Source organism: Vanacampus margaritifer, chromosome 13, assembly GCF_051991255.1.
Source record: "Vanacampus margaritifer isolate UIUO_Vmar chromosome 13, RoL_Vmar_1.0, whole genome shotgun sequence".
NCBI lineage: Eukaryota > Metazoa > Chordata > Actinopteri > Syngnathiformes > Syngnathidae > Vanacampus > Vanacampus margaritifer.
The window spans coordinates 16,166,640-16,180,895 of record NC_135444.1 but is presented as its reverse complement, the minus strand read 5'-3'; the positions used below and the strand labels follow the sequence as shown (position 1 = coordinate 16,180,895).

At 44.6% G+C, this 14,256-nt stretch overlaps 2 protein-coding genes across 11 annotated transcripts in view; one reads left to right on the top strand and one right to left on the bottom strand.

The window, feature by feature from the left end:
- Positions 1-11,994, top strand: part of tle2a (TLE family member 2, transcriptional corepressor a) — a 44,866-nt gene extending 32,872 nt beyond the window's left edge. For 2 of the 7 annotated variants that reach the window (XM_077584104.1, XM_077584098.1), the window contains exons 5-20: positions 2,400-2,462; positions 3,211-3,315; positions 3,587-3,800; positions 4,347-4,363; positions 4,936-5,031; positions 5,337-5,381; positions 6,731-6,892; positions 7,755-7,881; positions 8,541-8,746; positions 8,813-8,892; positions 9,040-9,289; positions 10,000-10,247; positions 10,324-10,471; positions 10,555-10,705; positions 11,173-11,249; positions 11,334-11,994. In XM_077584104.1, the coding sequence (XP_077440230.1) occupies positions 2,400-2,462; positions 3,211-3,315; positions 3,587-3,800; positions 4,347-4,363; positions 4,936-5,031; positions 5,337-5,381; positions 6,731-6,892; positions 7,755-7,881; positions 8,541-8,746; positions 8,813-8,892; positions 9,040-9,289; positions 10,000-10,247; positions 10,324-10,471; positions 10,555-10,705; positions 11,173-11,249; positions 11,334-11,441 (2,097 nt within the window). In that variant the 3' untranslated portion in view covers positions 11,442-11,994. The remainder of the gene's footprint in view (positions 1-2,399; positions 2,463-3,210; positions 3,316-3,586; positions 3,801-4,346; positions 4,364-4,935; positions 5,032-5,336; positions 5,382-6,730; positions 6,893-7,754; positions 7,882-8,540; positions 8,747-8,812; positions 8,893-9,039; positions 9,290-9,999; positions 10,248-10,323; positions 10,472-10,554; positions 10,706-11,172; positions 11,250-11,333) is intronic. The other 5 variants (XM_077584099.1, XM_077584103.1, XM_077584102.1 and 2 more) reach the window with 5 other exon arrangements.
- Positions 11,995-12,156: 162 nt separating this feature from the next.
- The window catches only part of tle2b (TLE family member 2, transcriptional corepressor b), a 71,454-nt gene continuing 69,354 nt past the window's right edge, over positions 12,157-14,256 (bottom strand). For all 4 annotated transcript variants that reach the window (XM_077583562.1, XM_077583566.1, XM_077583565.1 and 1 more), the window contains one exon: positions 12,157-13,785. In XM_077583562.1, the coding sequence (XP_077439688.1) occupies positions 13,678-13,785 (108 nt within the window). In that variant the 3' untranslated portion in view covers positions 12,157-13,677. The remainder of the gene's footprint in view (positions 13,786-14,256) is intronic.

Below are 14,256 nucleotides of genomic sequence, written 5' to 3'. Positions count from 1 at the left end.
TCTCCTCTCCCATTTCATCACCCAACAACCCCCCCTACCCCCCGCCACACCCTCCCGCGCCTCTCCTTCTCCGTCTGTCCTCCCCCCTCTTCATCCCCTTTTGCTCCTTTCCTCCCTCCCGAAGATGTCATTTAGTAGTTGGAGTTCTCTAACAAGAAATCATTGTGTCTCCCCTGGGCAGGCGGGGCCGAGGGATGGTGGGGCTGATGGATTGGGAGGAGGATGGGGTGGGGGAGGGTGGGGGGGCTATGTGGGCAAGCAAGAGGAATGAGAGAGAGAGTGGAGGAAGAAGAAAGGAGGGGGTGGAAGTTCAGTCCGGCGTCAATAAATCACTTAGGAGGGAATGGGGTTGTGTGTGTGTGCGCGCGTGTGTGCGTGTGTGTGTGTGTGTGCGTGTGTGTGTGTGTGTGCACGTGTGTGTGTGCGTGCGCGCGCACATACTAACGCACACCTCAGCACAGGCTGACTGTCAACTAGACAAACAGCCTGCAGCCATAATGATGTTGTCATGATCTCTGCATGCATATCATTACCGGCCCTAACGGCCTTGATGCGAAGTGCGTGCGTGTGTTTGTGTGTGTGTGTGCGTGTGATCGAGCTCATGTGCACCCAAGCCTGTAACACTAATCAATAATATCGGCAAGGGAGGAGTGGAAGGAGGCTGACTCGGAATAAACAGAGGGATTGTTTATCGCAAGACTATTTTTAACTGAAAGCCGATTCAAGGCAATGTTGTTTTTTGGAGCCTTAAAACTAGCATTGGGAATGCATGCATGATTTTTATTATTATTATTAAAATTAATGCCACGCTATACACGTGTATCTCACTTAGAATATGTTGGAAACTGTAATTTATTTCAGTAAACTCATTCTGTTCAATATCCACAGAGTGAAATATTGATTTAAAAAAAAAAGATAATATTAGCATTCATTTTTAATATAGAAATTTGTTTGGCAGTGGCCATCTGGAAAGTATGTTCATTGTTCATTCATATTGATGGCTAATGTGTAAAATAATAATAATAATCTGCCTTTTAAGTCACAATCTGATTTATTGGCAAATATGTAAAAACACACATGGAATTGGTCTTCACAGTCACAAACCATCCGGGAAATATGAAAAATAAAAATGACCAACAGAGGGCGACAGAACGGGAAGCCTGGCGGTTCGCTACTTAGCGCCCTGACTTTCCTACCTGAGGGGGAAGAAAGATCAGAAAAGAGAGAGGGGAAAAAACGGCCCAATTGAGCACAGTACGGACCTGGACAAAAAAAAGGAACATAGCAACACTGCAATGACATGCATTCAACAAATTTGTGTTAACTACAAAAAGAGATTAAAAGAGCTCATCTTGGCTACCAAAATGTAGCATTTTGTTTGATCCGTTATATAATGTATTTTGGGCAATACTATAACTGATGCTGGCATATCTGAAACAATATTGCACCACAGCACACAATATTTCTACCCTAAATCATAAAGGCAACAAATTGAAAAATATTTTAAATAAAGTTTTGCGGTAGTTTTAAAAACTGTGGCCTCACTTGGTGTTACTGTCAAAAGGTCAAAATTGTCACTCTGTAAATAAATAAAAAAGAGGACATGCATGCTCACTGTGGGCAATAAACATGCACAAAAATCTAAACATCCAAATCTTGTTGTATGCTGTATCATATCTCTGACACTGCAGTGCAGGTGCACCATCAAATATTCATATTCTTGCTGAAATTCCCCTCCATGCGCTGTCAACACTGCAAAAAGAAACACTTTGTTTTTCTTCCAATATATAGATTATGTCTCAATCTTCATCAAATAAATATTGTCATAAAATAGCTTTAATTCCCACCCCTTTTTTTTTTTTTTTAACCGTGTTGTTGTTGCATAAACACACTTAATGGGATGGAGAGAGGGATGGGAGGATGAGGAAGACAAGTTGGCTGTGCAGTAGCAGTTGGACACACACATGCACAGTCACACACCCTCAGTAAGAGTCATTGACCCCCAGCATATAACACACACACACACACACAAGCTTGCGCAATGTGAACGCGTATACTGTACAGTACAAACATCTGAGGGCCACACAAACAAACACACAATATTGGGATTTTTTTTTTCCACAAAACAACACGCATACTTGGTGTGTGTGTGTGCGCGCATGTTCGTGTGTGTGTGCGTGTGTGTGGGCTGGCTGCGGCCACAGCAGATGCTCACCATGAATATTTTAGTCCAACTCCCTGGCAAAGATTCCATTTGCATGGACCAGATGTAAGCGGCTGAAATATTTACCACGCGGGTCTGGGGGAGAAGCAGGTCACAGCGACGGTGTGTGTGTGTGTGTGTCTCTTTGTGTGTTTTTATTTATCAAATATCTTTCCCCCCCCCATACCACTTTCAGACGGAGATTGCCAAGCGGCTAAATGTGATCTGTGCTCAACTCATCCCATTCTTGTCACAGGAGGTGGGACACGCACACACACACACACACACACACACACATACTTTGTCTTTGTATCATCGCGGGGCCATCTCATTGACATGATGCATTTCCTAGCCCCTTCCCCTAACCCCAGCCATCAAAAAGGATTGCCTACCCCCCCAATTCCTTACCCTAACCTCAACCATAAGCCAATTCAAACCTAAACTCTAAAACCAAGTCTCGACCCTCAAAAAGAGGTCTGAACTTGTGGGGACCACCAAAACGTTCCCACAATTTTAAGTCTGTCCTCACAATGGGAGTTAAACCTTGAAAAACACACGTGCATGGGGCCCCACAATGTAGCAAAGACAAAAGTCACACAGTGTCTGCAAGCTTTTCCTTGACCATTTTCCAGCCAAAATATCCATCGGAAGAAAAATTGTCCTCACAATAAAGGTGTAAATGCCAAGGGCTGTGCCACACAAAGATACAGAGACAAGGACACATACACTCAGTTTGTAATCGGGTAAAAAGAGCTCATCCAAGCATTTTTTTTTTTCCCAGCCAAAATGTCCAAGCAAAGACAAATGTACACACAAAAGTGTAAATGTCAAGACAACACACGGAGAACTTGTGCGCACACTCATTTTCCTGGATGGCCAAGCGGTCACATTCATTCCATACATGCTGAATAGTTTGTCATGCTAATCAATCCACTTTCCACACAATGAATATTAATGTGTGTCCTTTGAGTGACCTCTGCCTTTTTCTCCCCCCCAACGCCCTGCAGCACCAGCAACAGGTGGTCCAAGCTATGGAGCGCGCCAAACAGGTGACCATGGGGGAGTTAAATGCTTCCATAGGGGTACGTGGGCTCCCCCCTCTGCCTCATAGCGTGTGTACCTTATCCTCACCTTTTTTATTTTTCCCTCCTTTTTCCTCTGTTTAAAAAGGATTCATGAGGCACCCTTTTAGGCCCACTGCACATTAATTGGCTGTCTTGAAATTGCCACATTTCACATCATGATCCCCCGTTAGGCCCACTGCCCCGTAGTAATGTAAAGCGCTTTTCTCCCGCTGCACTTCCTGTTTTCTCGCTGTGGACCTCCTTCCCGTCTAAGCGCCTGTAAGTCACCCGTGTGTTTCTCCCCCTCCCCCCCCCGCAGCAGCAGCTCCAGGCGCAGCACCTCTCCCAGCACGTGCAGGGTCTGCCGATGGGCCCGCACCCGTCGGGATTGCCCCACCCGGGCCTGGCGCTGGGCGGTGGCTCCGGGCTATTGGCCCTGTCGGGGGCTCTGGGGGCCCAGCTGGCCGCCAAGGACGAGAGGGCTCACCTGGAGGCCGCCGCTGCCGCCGCCGCCGCTGCCGAGCATCACAGAGGTGAAGGAACGCAACATTTTAAAAGGATTAAAAATGAATTGGAAGGGTCACCTTGACTTTTGAGTTTGAGTCACCATTTCAAGTAATGGAAATACTGGACCATGAATCCATTCTATCCACACAAAACATGTTTGCATGTGTTTTGTTTTTAATAAGATAAATAGCACTCTGTAGTATTGTGCTGTATAAAAATGTTCAGTCATGAGCAAATGAGGATGAAACTTTTTTTTACTTCATTTCAATAGACATTGTGCTGCTCCTTATTTTGGGATTTAGTCCAATTGGTTACTAAATTAGAATCCTGTACACTATACAGAGGGATGATGCTAAATAGCAAAAAAAAAAATAGTTCTAATTCCCTTTAATTGTAACATGGCAGCCAAATTTGATGTCTCGCCATCGGTAAAGTTAATTGACTTGGTTAATGTCTTGCGTACGATTACGATGGCTGCAATGATGAATGGCAAAGAATATAGAGTAATGTTGTCTCCTGACTTTTTTTTTTTTTTTTTGGGACCCATCACCACCACCACTGCCTGGAAACAGACCGTGAAGCAGGACCAGTGAGTACAAAACATTTGACAATGTCGTAGTGTTCCTTTTTATCAGGATCTTTTCATGAAGTACAAACTAATTTATTACAGCGAGTTGGCTCCCCCCTACAAATCTGTTTACCGTTTTGGTAAAATAGCTTGTCCAAAAGTTATTTTCTGCCATATCTCCTTTATCATGTCAAAGGTGGAGTATCATGTAAATGAGGCCTACTGGTATGTTCGATTTTTTTGCAAAACTGTAACAAAACATGAACTTCTTTAATTTCATACTTGATGGGTGGTCGGGCACGCAACTATTTGTATACAAGCCATTAAAAGTACATTTTCAGTATGACCTCTTTGAAAATAGACCGTAGTCTGAAGTCTAGCCCAGCTCAGAATAGCAAAACTGTGAGAGAAAAAAAAAAAAGACGAGATTAATGAGTAAGTGATGCCGCGTGATATATTTGTGGGGATATTTTTTTTTGCGTGCCTGTCTGCAGTTTTCTGACTCTTTTAGATGATTCATTGCGGTCACTCTCACCTCATCGTCGCTCTGTTAACTTCCTGTCCTCCGTGACTCCCGTCCCTCCCTCCCGCAGAGCTCGCTGTCCAATGGGGACAAAGGTCGCCCGGCAGACTACCTCAGCAACGGCAAGAAGAGGAAAGCGGACGAGAAGGAGTTCATGATCGACTATGTGAGCGTCATCGCACACTTGTGACTTCCTTTTAGTTGTATTTATCTTGCAGTACAGTTACAATCGTACCAACAGTTTAAAGTTTATGCTTACCATCTAAAAAAATATATTTAGATTTAATCAACATCTTAACATTATTACTTTTTTTTTTTCACACTAATTGGTTTGCCACAAAAAATTAACTACAGCAGTCTTAATTTTTTAGCGCCATCTTTGTTGTCTGTTACTGAAGGACTATCGTATAAAATATAAAGATAATTGCTACAATTCCATTCATTTCTTAATCTCTTTCTTTCCTTCCACAGGGCAGCGACGCAGACAAAAGTGATGATAACTTGGTGGTTGACGAGGTGTGTACGTTTCATTGTGATCGTTTTTTTTAAATGTGTATTATTTGAACAACACTATCGGGACTCGCTGGTCACAACATTAGGTACACCTGCACAATTTAACAACAAAGATGAAATTGTTCACTCGTGAATTATTAATGTAACTTTATGCACACTTGTTTTGCATACAGCTGTTTCTTATATATTGGAAACACTAGTAGAGCGCTAGATTTTAGCTAGTAGACTATTATGATGTCACTAGTAGCACACAGTTGTCAGCTAGTGCAAAGGTTTGCCTCACTCGTAACGTCCTACTAGTGAGGACAAAGACTACAGGTAATGTTGTGGCCACTTCGTCTTACACATATTAAGTCATTTAACTCATTCACTGCCATTGACGGCTATAGACGTCAAAAATTCATTTGAGCTATTTCTATTAGTTTAACTTTTTTTTCCCACTTTTGTTAACAAGAGTATGAAAACCTAGAAAAAAAATGATTGTACATTTTGAGCAGAAATTTGTGATTAATCGTGAGTTAACTATTGAAGTCTACTAATTACAATAAAAAAAAAATTGCGATAAAAAAAGAAGAAAAAATTATGAAAAATGAGGGGCGTCAGGCGATTAAAAATTGTAATCGTAATTAATCGCATGACTTCACTAGCTAACTCACGATTAATCACAAATTTAATATCTGTTCTAAATCCATCCATCCATCCATTTTCTTGACCGCTTTTCCTCACAAGGGTCGCGGGGGTGCTGGAGCCTATTCCAGCTGGCTTCGGGCAGTAGGCAGGGTACACCCTGAACTGGTTGCCAGCCAATCGCAGGGCACACAGAGACAAACAACCATTCTCACAATCACACCTATGGACAATTTGGAGTGTTCAATTAACCTGCCATGCATGTCTTTGGAATGTGGGAGGAAACCGGAGTACCCGGTGAAAACCCACGCAAGCACGGGGAGAACATGCAAACTCCACCCAGGAAGGCCGAAGCCCGGACTCGATCTCACGTCCTCTGCACTGGGAGGCGGACGTGCTAACCAGTCAGCCACCGTGCTGCCCTCTGTTCTAAATGTAGAATAAAAAAATTCTAGGTTTTCATACTCTTGTTAACAACAGTGGAAAAAAAATGTAAAACTATTAGAAATAGTTCAAATGAATTTTTGACGTCTATAGCCGTCAATGGCAGTGAATGAGTTAATTGTAATGATCCACTAGCTATATAATGACCATGGTGGCATTGACCGAAAGTCTTACTACAGAAAAAAAAATCAGCAGGTGATTTACGCCATGTTTTCTTTGACATCGTGGCGTCGTCGTCTCGCCACAAGTGTGCTAAACGTCTCCGCTCTCCGACAACCCAGGACCCGTCGTCGCCCCGCAGCGTGCAGTCCTACTCGTCCAGGGAGAACGGCATGGACAAGATGGCGCCCTCCCGCAAGGAAGGCCCCCCGCAGGCCAGCCCCACCTCGCTGGCGTCCTCCAGCAGCGCCGCGTCGCCGTCGCGTGGAAAGGAGTCCACGCAGGTACCACGAAGAATCGATTGGATTATCTCCGTGTACATTAACACCGCTCTATTCACAAAAAAAAAATCACTTCAAATTTTTTAATAATTGCTTTTACTAATAGTTTCAACCTTAAACATACTCCAACTATGATCTTAGTCTCATTTCAAACACACCTTTTACAACATTCCCCTTTAAAAGATGTGAAGATGCTGGTGTATGCTGCTGATTTGCAACCTGTAAAAAATACCAATCACTACTTTCCTATTAGACATTTTATTTTGTTTTTGATTCAGGGACCCGCACACTTTTTCTTTTTTTCTTTTTTTAAAACAGTGTTGTGAAAAAGAGCAATTCATTTTAATATCTCACAGACAACCCTTAAAAAATATAACACACTGTTACTAAATCGTCATTTTGTATATTGGAGGACAAACCTTTGGCGACAATAACTAAAATTAAAATAATAAATATATAAATAAAATAAATTGTGATGACACTCGTGCATGGCTGCATTTTTGAGAGAGAGCTGCCCATTTAAGTTCATACTACAGCGTCTGAAATGTATTTAAGTCTGAAATTTGACTCGGCAACTCCAAACAAAGCAAGACGCCCGTGTCCTGAAGAAGCAAAGCAGCCCCAGACCCTCGCACCGCCACGTACATGTTTGACTGCTGGCATGTTTTTTTAATCCATGCAACAGGCTGCTCCTTACAAAACATTCAACTTGTGTCTCACATTTTTCTCAAAAGTCTTCTAGTAAATAAGTGCGCTTTTCAGTGAATAGTTTTGAGTTGACTCAATTCTTATCTTAAATCAATCTATCCATTTTCAACCGTCATTATGGTGGCTGGTGAGCTAATGTATCACTTTCTCTCTGCAGAGAGAGAAGTCCAGCACTCCAGGTATGAAGCCCGGCACCCCAATGTCGCAAGAGTCCAACACCCCTGGACCGAGTGGACCGCCACAGTTCAGACCCATCCCTGGCAAGCCTGGTGTCGACCCGCTAGGTGAGACCCCATGACAAGTCCTTTTTTCTTCTTCTTCTTCTTCTTCTTCCACACTGGTACTTTAAAAACATTTTTGTTGTAGAGGTTGTTACCAAGTTTGAATCAAGTGGATCATGAAAAATGACAAAACCATTTTTTGCTTGTGTGATGAAGGTGCCGCAACAGGGACTCATTTGCTCAAATGATTTCTCTCATTGGTTGACCGTGTAAAAAAAAAAAAAAAGAAGAAAAAAGCTTGTAGACCTTCCTTAGGCCCGCCCAAGTAATTGGCTGATTGCCAGCATGGATGTTACATGATGTGTGAATGCATCATGGCAGTTATTAGCATATGGGGCAGCCGTCTCTCTCTCTCTCTTTCTCTCGCCCGCAAGCCCACCGCCAACCGGACCCTTATAATAGTGTGCCAAGATGGAATAAATGTGAAGATTAGGAGACTTGACTGACTGCTTCTTAATGAGCATCCATCGATGGCGTGCGCGGCTCTTTCCTCCTGTCATCTCCTGTCAGCACTTTTTAAGCGCTGCCGCTGTCAACGGTGTCTGCTGGGAGTTACAGTACAGTGGCCAGCAGGGGGCACTAGTGTTCTAGCGCTGCACTCGGTGTCAAGATGGAGCGGCATGACTGCATTCATGTGTGATAACCGCAACTCTTCCTCACAGCTCTGGGTCTCAGGAACCCCTTGGTGGTGCAGGGAGCGTACCCCCCGGGGGCTTTCGGTCTGCCCCCTCCCGGGGTCAACGGGGACCTGGCCGGGGCGGCGGCCTACGGCGCCGGCCTCCACCTGGTCTCCCCGCAGATGAACGGGGCGGCGGTAGCGGCTGCGGCGGCGGCGGCGGCGGCAGCGGGCTACGGACGCTCTCCAGTGGTGAGTAAAAAGACAGCAGTGGGGGGAGAGTGTATTTGTTAGCAATTGATGTCTCCACGTCCACAGGTTGGTTATGAGTCTCCACACCCACACATGAGAGTCCCCGGGTTGCCCGCCAGCCTGCAGTCAGCCGCTTCTGGAAAACCGTAAGTTTGAGCTTGCTGCAATCCTAAAAAGTGTTTTGTGTATTTCCTTCAGTACCATTTTATTTTAACACAAAAATCCAATTTTAATAGATTGCTTATAAAAAAATAAAAGAAATGAAAAATGAAACCCCGCCCCCACCCCACCAGGGCGTACTCGTTCCACGTGAGCGCCGACGGTCAGATGCAGCCGGTGCCCTTCCCTCCGGACGCCCTGCTGGGCCCGGGCATCCCTCGCCACGCGCGGCAGATCCACAGCCTGAGCCACGGCGAGGTGGTGTGCGCCGTCACCATCAGCACCTCCACGCGTCACGTCTACACGGGCGGCAAAGGCTGCGTCAAGGTCTGGGACATCAGCCAGCCCGGCAGCAAGAGTCCCATGGCGCAGCTCGATTGCCTGGCAAGTCCTCGTCAATTCAAGCAAAACATGCGCAACTCATGGAAACACATTAAAAGATGTAAATTTAATAGAACATGATCAGTTAAATCTGCCTTCCTTAAATTTTGAATAATAGAAATTATAAAAAAAAAATTCCCTTCTTAATTTAGTTTTAAACAAATGCCGTAAGACATTGGTGTCAAAGTCCGGTTTTGCACGTTTTAGAGGTTTCCCACGTTCAACACAGCTGATTCATATTTATAGGAATACTCAAAAGGAAGTCAGACTCTTGCTCCACCCCTCACTAAGATTTGAAATCGGCGCTCAATGAGAGGGTGTTGCCTGGAACAGAGGTCCCCAACCCTGGTCCTCAGGGACCGGTATCCAGCCTGTTTTTCATGCCTCCCACAGCTAACACAGGTGATTCATATCATCAGCTAATCAGCAATCTCTGAAAAAAGGCTGATAACGATCTCCAACTGTGTTGGCTGTGGGAGGCATGGAAAACAGGCTGGATACCGGTCCCTGAGGACCTGGGTTGGGGACCTCTTGCCTGGAAGACCGTTGGGTTGCAAATGGGGAGAGGGTTGGGCGTGGTCTGACTGGGATTGACAACAACAACTCGCTAAGGAGGCGTGTACGAGAATGAGTGTTAAAAAAAAGTATTTATTGGTATTTAATAAAATCAAAAGATGTATTCAATTTTAAACGGGAATCTCTTCTCCAATCAGAATCGCGATAACTACATCCGCTCGTGCAAGCTGCTGTCGGACGGGCGCACGTTGATCGTGGGCGGCGAGGCCAGCACGCTGTCCATCTGGGACCTGGCCACGCCCACCCCTCGCATCAAAGCCGAGCTGACGTCGTCGGCGCCCGCCTGCTACGCGCTGGCCATCTCGCCCGACAACAAGGTCTGCTTCTCCTGCTGCAGCGACGGCAACATCGTCGTCTGGGACCTGCACAACCAGACGCTCGTCAGGTAACGGCTCGGACGCCGCCGCCGCCGCCACCGCGCGACTCCGACAACATGGATGACGTCAAATGTGTTGCCGCAGGCAGTTCCAGGGCCACACGGACGGCGCCAGCTGCATCGACATCTCCAACGACGGCACCAAGCTGTGGACGGGCGGTCTGGACAACACGGTGCGATGCTGGGACCTGAGGGAGGGACGGCAGCTGCAGCAGCACGACTTCACCTCACAGGTGCACGCACGCACGCACACCATCACTTGTTGCTAGGCAGATTCACTGGGCTCCATTCAAAATGTTCACGCTACCATCGGCAGATCTTCTCGCTGGGTTACTGTCCGACGGGCGAGTGGCTGGCGGTGGGGATGGAGAGCAGCAACGTGGAAGTCCTCCACGTGTCCAAACCCGACAAGTACCAGCTGCACCTGCACGAGAGCTGCGTGCTCTCGCTCAAGTTCGCCTACTGCGGTGAGCGCTTTAGCTGACATATAAATATTTTGTGTAGCTATTTTATAACCATAACCAACCTGCTACCGCACAGTCAGCACCTGCTATTTTTTTTAAATATATATTTATTTATTTTTGTATTTTTTTGCTTCTAAATATATATTTAAAAATAAATTGTTATTTTATTAATTATAATAATAATTGTTATAATTATAATCATGATATTATAATAATTGTTAGAATTATAATTGTTATAATTATTATTATTTTTAATTATTATAATAATATATATATTTTATAATTATTATAACAATAATAATTAGTTTTATTATGATAATTATTGTTATTACAACAATATTGATTTATTTAAAGATTTTTTTTGTTTTGTTACCAGAATAAACTAGTACACCTTTTTTTCATTCCATCAACAAGGTTTAGCTTCGTTTGGGCTTAGCTCCTAATGTTGTGCTCATGTGTGCCCCCTGCAGGTAAATGGTTTGTAAGCACGGGCAAAGACAACCTGCTGAACGCCTGGCGGACGCCTTACGGCTCCAGCATATTCCAGGTAACACTCACACGACCTTGATTTAAAGCAACCTCCAACTGTTTTATTGTGAAATTTCCTAACGGACTTCCTGTGCGTGTTCAGTCCAAGGAGTCGTCGTCCGTGCTGAGCTGCGACATCTCCCCCGACGACCAGTTCATCGTTACGGGCTCGGGCGACAAGAAGGCCACCGTGTACGAGGTCATCTACTGAACTCTGGCATCAATGCGCCTGTGAAAAACAGACACTCGACTACTTTTTTTGTTTGGGAAGAAATGACCAGAAAAGACTCCAAACCGTTTTTTAACGTTCCAACAAAGCCAGTTTGCGGATAGCTGAGCAAGTGTGGGATTCCTCCAAAGATGTTTCCTTTTTTTTTTATTTTTTATTAACAAAATAAAACCTCTGTAGTGGACAAGGCATTAGCAACATAACTTTTTTTTTTTTTTTTTACATTGTGGACCACAAGAAAGCAGGACAAAAGGCGGCTTTGGAGCTCAGCCCACTTCGGACCGGCCTGATCCAGTTCGACCAGGTCATGGCCGTACTTAATTTTTGGGGTTTGGGTTACAGCAGTGAACCTGAAAGACACAACAACGCGTGTGGTCAAATGTTGCTGTTTTGGTGTTTTGTTTGTTTTTAAGAAAACATGACTCAGCGGTTCTACTGGAGACGTGACAACAGAGCAACATTTGCTGCTTCATGTTCAAGGTTATTTGTTGTTTGCTGACTTTAAATGGATGTAAATAAAGTTCTCTAAAGGCAACGCTGCGACTTCACTTGACTCTGTTTGTGTAGTTAGCTAATTAGCATACCTGCTCCGGTTTAACTATTGACAAATAACGTGTTGGGAATGGCCAGCTGTCTTTTCTGGCTCATGTTTTTTTTTTTTTTTTTTCTAGAACGAAAAGAAGTAAAAGAAGCCATGTAAAGGATGAACACGCGTTTATTTTTGCACACATCATAGTATTAGCATCAGTTTGTTTATACAGCACATGGGAGGGAAGACACGACGCAGAGGGGCAAAGCCTGGACGGCCTTTTCAAGGAAAAACAAACAGCTTGTAAAATGTAACAAAAACAAAAAAATCAAATGCATGGTAATCATACATCCATATACTGTACATACATACAGCCTCATTTGTGTGTGTAATAAGGAAAGAATTAGCATTGTGGCTAACAGGCTAAAAGGCAAGCAGGCAAAAGCATCAACATCGTCCACATGTCCAACTCCTCTTCTGTGTACTTACAAACTATTAAAATAGAAAAAGAAAACTGTCAAAACAAACATCAGTGCAACAGGCCTGCGATCCAAGTGATTGCTAACGTCGTCCCATGAGAATTTAGTAGCTTGTTGTACAAAAAAAGTAATATTTTGTGGCAATATTTCTGGATTACCATCTTTCTTTCATCATGGGGCCGTGACAACGGGGCACTCTAAACAAAACGTTTTGCTACAAAATCCTACTAGACTCTCGTGAAAAAGAATGAAGACGACCAATCGCACTTGGAAACCGCTTTAAGGGGCTTTGTTGATGCTGCCTGTCACCCTTATGGGTGGGGGATGGAGGGGGAGGGGCGAATTTGGGGGCTTAAAAAAAAAAAAGAGTTATGTTTGAATTTGACACATCTGCTACAGGCAACCTTGAATACATTACAGACATGCTTTCAAATTCAAGGACGGGACGGAAAATCTAGAAAGAAGTACAAAATTGTCAATGATATGAATGCAGCAAAACGGACATGTTGGGGGCGGGCGGGTGTGGGGGGGGGGGCACACTAGTGGGGCCCTCTGTTGGCTGTCATGAGAACAGAGCGGTGCTCATTAGATGTCAGAAGGAAATGAAGATATAATAATAATAATAAGCAAGGAGGCTGTTTAATTGGCTGTGTGTCCTTTCCTGGAAGAGTGTGGGGTGGGGTGGGGTGGGGTGGGGGGGGGGGGGTACCCCAACCTCCTGGGTGACGTGGGAGCTTCCCTGTGACACTTCTCGGCAGGCAAAGCGTGCAGCGGCGGCGGCCTCATTACAGCCTCCGGTGCGTACGTGTGTGTGCGCGCACCTAATGAATCGACAGTGCGCTCTATCAGTGCTCCTCTGGGGGGCGGCGGAGAGGGGTGGGGGGGCTTCTCTTCCTCTGCTGAGCTCTTAATCAGGAAACAGCCCTCATTAGGCAGCCGCCTCCTTTTCATTTACATTCTTCTCACGCACACACACACTTGTGCACAGTATACACTTAAATTTAAAAAAAAAAAAGTGTTGTTTGGCTTTCAAGTGAAAGAAATTTCAAGATGAAACTAAAATGTACTATAACCTTAAAAAAAAAACATAAAATTCCAATTCCAAACGTATTGTTCAATGTTGCTTTTCAGCTCCTTACTGCAAATGGCGTGGGAGGGGCTACGATGGGATGCACTGGTGGTTGTCAAGGCAACCAGAATGTCCGCTGAGTCAGTAGACCACCTCGTACACGGTGGCCTTCTTGTCGCCCGAGCCGGTCACGATGTACTTGTCGTCCGGGGACACGTCGCAGCTCAGCACCGACGACGACTCCTTGGACTGGACGAGCGACGCCCGAAAAAGAGAGAGAGAGAGAGAGAGATATTTGCAATTCAATCTCATGATGAACACGTGCCGATCACCACGACGCACACATACACACTATAACGGCTCATTAGCCGCTAACGTCACTAGCGTCATTATAATGGTGGCTAGCGGGTCCACTAGAGCGCTGTTGACCTTCAGGCGCGTCGTGACCTCTCGGGCTTGGATAAGAACTCAGCTCCAAATCAATAAAGTTCTTGTTGTGACACATGAGGGGGAAAATGAATTGCAAAGTTTGAAGGACAGCCAAGTCACACACAAGAGGAAAAAAAAAAAACCCGCCTTACTGTACACAGGGTTGTTTTATTAAAAAAAAAAAAAAAAAAAAAACGACTTACTATACATGGTCTTTTTTTTTTTTTTTTAAGACACCTTACATGGTCATCTTTTTTAAAATGGCTTACTATACATGTTTAAAAAAAAAAA